This window comes from Aspergillus luchuensis, chromosome 8, assembly GCF_016861625.1.
Source record: "Aspergillus luchuensis IFO 4308 DNA, chromosome 8, nearly complete sequence".
NCBI lineage: Eukaryota > Fungi > Ascomycota > Eurotiomycetes > Eurotiales > Aspergillaceae > Aspergillus > Aspergillus luchuensis.
Window position 1 is genome coordinate 15,577 of NC_054856.1, and position 7,014 is coordinate 22,590.

General features: G+C 31.6%; 1 protein-coding gene across 1 annotated transcript; it reads left to right on the forward strand.

The window, feature by feature from the left end:
- Window positions 1–4,987: 4,987 nt before the first annotated feature.
- On the forward strand, window positions 4,988–6,684 carry AKAW2_80004S (uncharacterized protein; the record flags this gene model as incomplete). The annotated part of the gene is made up of 5 exons (XM_041680976.1): window positions 4,988–5,175; window positions 5,243–5,359; window positions 5,425–5,983; window positions 6,073–6,483; window positions 6,544–6,684. The coding sequence occupies 5 exons, from the start codon at window positions 4,988–4,990 to the stop codon at window positions 6,682–6,684; spliced, it is 1,416 nt and encodes a 471-aa protein (XP_041547965.1).
- Window positions 6,685–7,014: the final 330 nt, after the last annotated feature.

The window sequence follows — 7,014 nt, forward strand, 5'->3', positions numbered from 1 at the left end:
TAAGATAGTCATGGGTATTTTAGTAGATCTAATCCTATTAAATAATAAATAACTAAAGAATAAAAATTAGTTTATACTTAGTGATTTTAATCTATATTATTTTATATAGAGTGGAGAGGCTGTAGTATTAGATTTAAAAATAGATTTTTTATTAATCTTAATTAATAATATTAATCTAAATCTCTGGCTTAAGCTAAGTACTATTATCTAGAAATATATAAAATAATAAATTATAATTAATTTAATTTTTAATATCTCTGAGCTAACAGGCCAAAGAATCATTTATAAAATAATATTTATAATATATACTAATTCTAATTATCTCCTGATAACTATAATTATTAATCTAGATATACTATTAATAAAATAGATATTAAGAAGAAATTAAAAGATTATAAATATAAAAAAAATATAAGAATTTATAAAAATAAATTTTAAAGAAGACCTGTAGAGTTGCTTAATAAATCCTAGTTTAAGATAAATTAATAATATTATAAAATATCTTATAGAAATAGTATAATATATTATTATAAAATCTATTTTATAGATTAATTTTAATAAGTAGGCTAATTCCAGCTTTATTCTAGAATATTATAAAATAGTAAAGATAATAAGAAAAACAAGACGCGTGTATATAAGTAAATAAATAAAGAAAAAATAATAAAAATATATAATAATAAGAAATAGAAAGATAAAGATTATTAAATATACTTTATAAAAGATCTACTGAGATACTGTATATAGAATTACAGAAAAAAAATCCTGTGGAATATAGCAGATATTAAGATAGACTAGAAATAGAAATAAAAATAATAAAATAATTCTGATTCTACAGGATTTCTTTAATATTATAAAGATTATAAAATAAAAAATAAAGATTTTTTAATAAGTCTTTTTTCTAGAGTTCCTGAAGGCTGATTTATCTGATATTAATATAATTAAAAAATTAAAGACTCTAGAATTCTTCTTAATAATAGAATAAGAGATGCAGGATACTATTAAATATATTTTTATAGATAAGATATCTAATAATAATACTATTTTTAACTGTATATAACATGTATTAATAAATAAAAAGATATTTATTAATATATTTACCATGATCTTTGATGCTTATATATATATAAAATATAATTCTGAATATTTCTAGAGATTAATTATAGTAGTTTTCTACAAAGAAGGCTTCTATAATTTTTATTTATTTAAATTATATAAACTAGTAGTATTGTTTAATATTCTTAGAAAGCTACTGGAATTAATTATTATTATATATATTACTTAAATAATAGAAAAATATAGCCTACTTTTTTATAGACATCTCAGAGATTATAAGAATATTTTAATTAATTATATAATCCAGATGATCCTTGATAGAATTTATAATATTTAAAGAAGAGATTATATTACTAGTTTATTATTATTAAATATGTCAGAAGTATATAATTATATATTATATATATATTTTTTCCATAATTTTAAATAAATAAAACTAAGTTATTTTATATTATGGATAGTAGTGTTTCTATATAACTGAATAATCTAATTCTAGATATAGAAATATCTGAATAAATTATTATTAATATTAAATAGTATTTTACAGGACTTGTTTATCTTACTAATTTTATTTCTATTATTTTTTTTTTCTGAGCTTACTCTAAATTTTATTTTAAAAAAAAGATCTGAATATTTAGCTGAGTAGATAATATAGCTATTCTAGCTATATTAAGAAATTATATTATTAATAAATAATTACTAGAAAAAGTTTTTATAGAAGTTAATATATAGTCATGATATTATATATTAAAGTTTATATTTAATAAATTTGAATTTATTTATTTTAAGAATTCTTATACCCCTGATCCTGATCTAAATAAACTGGATAAACTACTAGAGATCAATATCTAGAAGTATTATAAATAAAAAAATTATAATTATTTACTAGTCATAGTTCCTGCTTTTCCAGGATTGATAAATATATTAATTATTATTTAATTCTTAAAATCAGCCTAATATCTTAGTATCTGGTTTAATAAAATTTTTTTATTTAATATTTATTAAGTTAAGGCCGTCGCTAAGGCCAGCAGGAGTCTTGAAGTTTTCTAAAATATTATAAGTTTTATATAAAATATTTTAGTTACTTTCATGTACAGGGTCTACTGTATAATAATTATTTTATAATTATTATATAAGATTATTATATAGTATAGCCCTGCTAGCTGATAGATTCCTGTAAAATAATAGATCTGTATAAAAGTAGAATTTATTAAAATCTAGAAATATATAATTATCTTAATTAATAAAGTCTTTAAAAATATAGCTATAACTATATTTAATATTAAATTTTATTTACTACTTATAAGATAATTTATATAATAGATAATTAAGAAAATTATCTTATATATTTAAACAAGACCAGAGATTACTTAATCTTAAGACTTAAAATATTAATATTATAAGAAAATATTTATATTCCGAGATATAAGCCTGTTTAAAATTCTTAAATAAATAAAGAATATAATTCTTGCCTCTGCTATTTTATAATAAAAAGAAATATAAGAAATCTATAATATATTTATATTAATTTTTTAGAAGTTATATATTTTATATAATATTTAATTCTATGATACTGTGTTAGTTAATTATAATTAATTTTATTATATTTAACTAGTTCTAGTTATCTTATATATCAATGGCAGCAGGTACTATAAAAGTATTAAGATTTTTATAATTAATATTTATACTGGATAAGCCCAGAGAATATATTTAGATATTAAAATAGATTTAATTGTATATATAACTAAATTAAAAAATATTAAGATAGTTCTTTTTCTTATAGAAGATATTTTACTAAGATATAATTTTAATAAAATATATATATTTACTAATAATTAAATTATAATTCAGATAATAAAAGCTTCTAGCTGTTTATTTAGATAATTATATATAAGAATTATTTATAACAAGTTCAGAACTTTATAGAGTATAGATTTTATAATCTATTAGATCTCTGTTTATATAGAAATAAAAAGGAATAAAATTATAGATTTTAAAATAAAGTAGATAGCAGAATACAGGATTAAATTAAAATAATAGATAATCTAGCTTATATTTACTACTAAGAGAATTATTTATAATAAATTTTAAAAGAGATAAATTAAATAATGGAAGACTAGTTATACAGTAATATTAATTAGATATTTAATAAAGACTCTAAATAAGAAGATAATAAGATTTTATAAAAGCTTATTAAAGATATATATATCCATAATTATACAGATATATATATAGTAAATTAAATTAATATATTTTTTTTTAAAAAATCAAGGTCTAGGAGAGTGACCGGTATAGTTATAAAAAAAAATTTTAAATCTTTAAATATATTTTTCTAGTATATTCCTAATTTATAGGACTATACTGGATACTGTTGGATAAGATTACTATATATATAAATCTAAAGAATAAGATTATTAATTATAATTTACTTATATTAAATCTATAAGTAATCTGTTATCTTACTGAATTTATACTATAAACAGGCTTGCTTGGATAGTTTAGTTAAATTAAACTTAATTTTAACTTTAATCTGAACCAGGAATACATAGGTTTTAAGGCTATGGAAATAGGTGTTAAAAATATTAAATAAAAAAACTTATATATATTTTATTTAAGTTAGCAGGGAAGATATATATATTAAAAAAAATGAGTATATTAGGAGCAAGAATATAGATAAAGAATAAAGAAGATAAATTTATAAATAACTAGCTAGATAGCCAGCTAGTCAGCTGTAATATTTATTTATATTTACTTTTATATAACTATACTTTGCTTTTATTATATTTAGTTATATTAGATTATAATAATAATCTTTCTATATTAAAGCATGTGTTGTTTTTATGTGTTTACTATAAGTTTTGAAGGCTTTAAGTATTTAGGGCCATATTCTTTACTTCAGATAGTAAAGTACCTGCATAGCTAGCATCTTACTTAGCGGGCTCGATCGGGTATAAGAATATGAATTGAATTGAATTGAAACATCGCGGCAGCGCAACACCCGCAAATCAAACTTACCCGGATCGAAGACAATGGTCTCGTGTTAACTCGTGTCCATGTGTTCTTTGCCTTTTCAATATGCAATTAACAGCATTCCGGGTATTTGCTATTGCTTCTTGGTACCACGACGATGAAGGCCACTTTCTGTAAAGGGTCTCGAACAGTGGATCGGAGTCAAGCGTCGCCCAGAGCTGACCATGCAGCCACCGGCAGGGTATCATACGATAGCTCCACATTCCAATCTATGATATCCACGTTCACATGAACTTGGGTCGCAGACATAGACACTAAGTGTAGTTTGCTCGTCGATAGCTGGCTTCGTGACGAGAGTTAATCACCCCTTGTTCCATCACCATGATTCCCATTTATCGCACATGAGACCATAAATATAGCTGTGCCTACCGTTCGAGCTGATGACAGCATGATCTTACTGCAAGAGAGTATGTATATACTAGGTATTACTACCACTAGGCAATCTCCCTTCCAAGACAATGTCATTCATTACGTTCCCTTGTTCGAAACTGGGTTCCCTCTAGCTAGCCAATGTTCGCTACGGTCAACTGCTACCCACATCTACGAGTACTGCACTGCAAACCTCTACGAATGGCGTCAATGGCGCAAAAAAGTGGTCCCGCAGTTGGCCTCGATGCGACACCCTTCGACCCAATTGCTCATTGCTGTCCGGGCTGTGGGGAACCCCAAGGGGCGCGGAGAAAGATTGTGGAGGTGGGTATAGTCATGCTTAATCCGGGGCATGACAGGTGGCCTGATGGCCGCGGGTTTGTCTGACACCGAGAAACTTGGACATACTCGAAGTAGTTAGCTAGCTTTGTATATCTCGGACACAGTGGTGGGACATAAACCTGACAAGCCCACTACTCCAGCCCTTGACGCCTTTTCTCGTCGACTACTGTCCTCGCTGTATTTACAAGCCATCATGGACACAATCGACATCCACGAGGGTCAGCTTAAGGATGCTTCATCGCACGAGATCGAAGATGTAGATGCGACCGAGGTGATTTCCTTCACGCCGGAGGAGGAGAAAGCGCTGGTGAGGAAGATTGACATGACCCTTCTACCTACCGTCTGGGTGATGTATCTCCTATCCTACCTGGACCGGACCAAGTAAGTGCGATTATGTTTTCATCTGTGGTTGACCATGTTTCAGGGGCTAATGATTGTCTCCGTGCAGTATCGGCAATGCCAAAATCTCCGGGATGCAGGTCGACCTCAATCTGACCTCAAACGAATACTCCATTGCTCTAGTTGTCTTCTTTGTTGGATATGTGGTGTTCGAAGTTCCTAGCAAGTATGGCTTCTCTACGCACGTGTATTCCACTGAAACTATAATAACCAAGTGTTGTTTGCGAACAGTTTGGCGTTGGGTCGGTCACGTCCATCCATCTTCCTCTCTACCATCATGATTCTCTGGGGCGCATTGACCTGTGTCATGGCTGTTGTCAAGGACTTCTCGCAGCTGGTAGTCCTGAGAGTCATCATTGGGTGCATTGAGTCTGGCTTTGCTCCCGGAGTATTACTGGTCTTGTCATCATGGTACAAGCAGACCGAGCAGTCCAGGAGATTCGGCGTGTTCATCTCGGCGGCCGTTCTATCAGGTGCCTTTGGTGGACTCATTGCGGCCGGCATTGTCAATGGGCTTGAAGGTGTGCATGGGATCAGGGGCTGGCGATGGCTTTTCATCATTGAAGGTGTTATCACCGTTGGTTGTGCCCTCATATCTCTTTTCGTCCTGCCTGACTTTCCTGCTACAACGCGACGACTGTCCGATCGCGAGCGGCAGATAGCCGTGGCCCGACTGGCCAGGGAGAATGTCACGGCAACCACCGAAGATACCGAGCATTTGAGTAGCTTGGGGGCGTGTAGAGTAGCCTGCAAAGACTTCCGCACCTGGGCCTTTGTGATTGGATATATGGTTCGTTGATTCTTTTGCCTGGCTTGATCTTCCAGAATAACTCCACGATAAACCAGATTCCCTTACTGAATTTGTCTCTTGAAATATAGGTCATCGTTGGGTCAAGCACCCTAACATACTTCTATCCTACCCTAGTCAAAGGGCTCTTCGGCGACGCGTCCACCGAGAAAGTCAACTTCCTGACCGTCCCGATCTACGGCGTGGCCTTCGTCGCCACAGGCATCACGTCCTACTGTGGTGACAAGTTCCCCACCTGGCGTGGGTTAATCATTGCTGGCTGGCTGGCATTTTCCCTGATCTGTTCGGTCATTGTCTGTGCCGTGTATAACTTCACTGCTCGATATGTACTCCTGGTTCTTATGGCCGCTGGGCTTTGGTCCACCAATGGCGGTACACTGGCGTATGCCTCCTCTGCCTTTGCTGGAATGCATCCGCAGGCTAGGGGTGTTGCTTTGGCGATGGTAAATGCGCTGGGCAATTTAGCACAAATTTACGGATCGGTATGTGTTTAACCCCAACTTTGATGTTCCCTAGTGCTAGAGCTAATTCAGATGTAACAGTATCTCTTTCCTGACAAGGACAGCCCGAAATACATCATGGGGTTCTCTGTGATCTCTGCTATGCTGGCAGTGGGCGTGGTTGTCTTTCTGGTCTTGCACATCTGGTTCCGTCGCCGTCTACGGTCGGGGAACGTCCAGTGATGGTGGCGTGAATGCGGGCAGTTGATGGACGGCATAATCACAATCCATGCTTGTTGTGAAGTTATCACACCACTATTTAAGGCGAACTCTTCTCACACAGTGTTCGCTCATAGGTAGAGGTCGATCCACCGACTCATTGAAAGACAACCGTCTCCAACTGTAGTAGCTTTTCGTAGACTGGCTCAAGATAGGACAGTAAGCATGTCTCATTATGCTAAACACATTTTATATGTGTTGCGGAACTGATGTGGAGTATGATGTGAAACATAGGGTCACAACTCCTTTGGGCAATAAGGCATAGAAAGAATAAAACCGTCAATTGAGAGGACA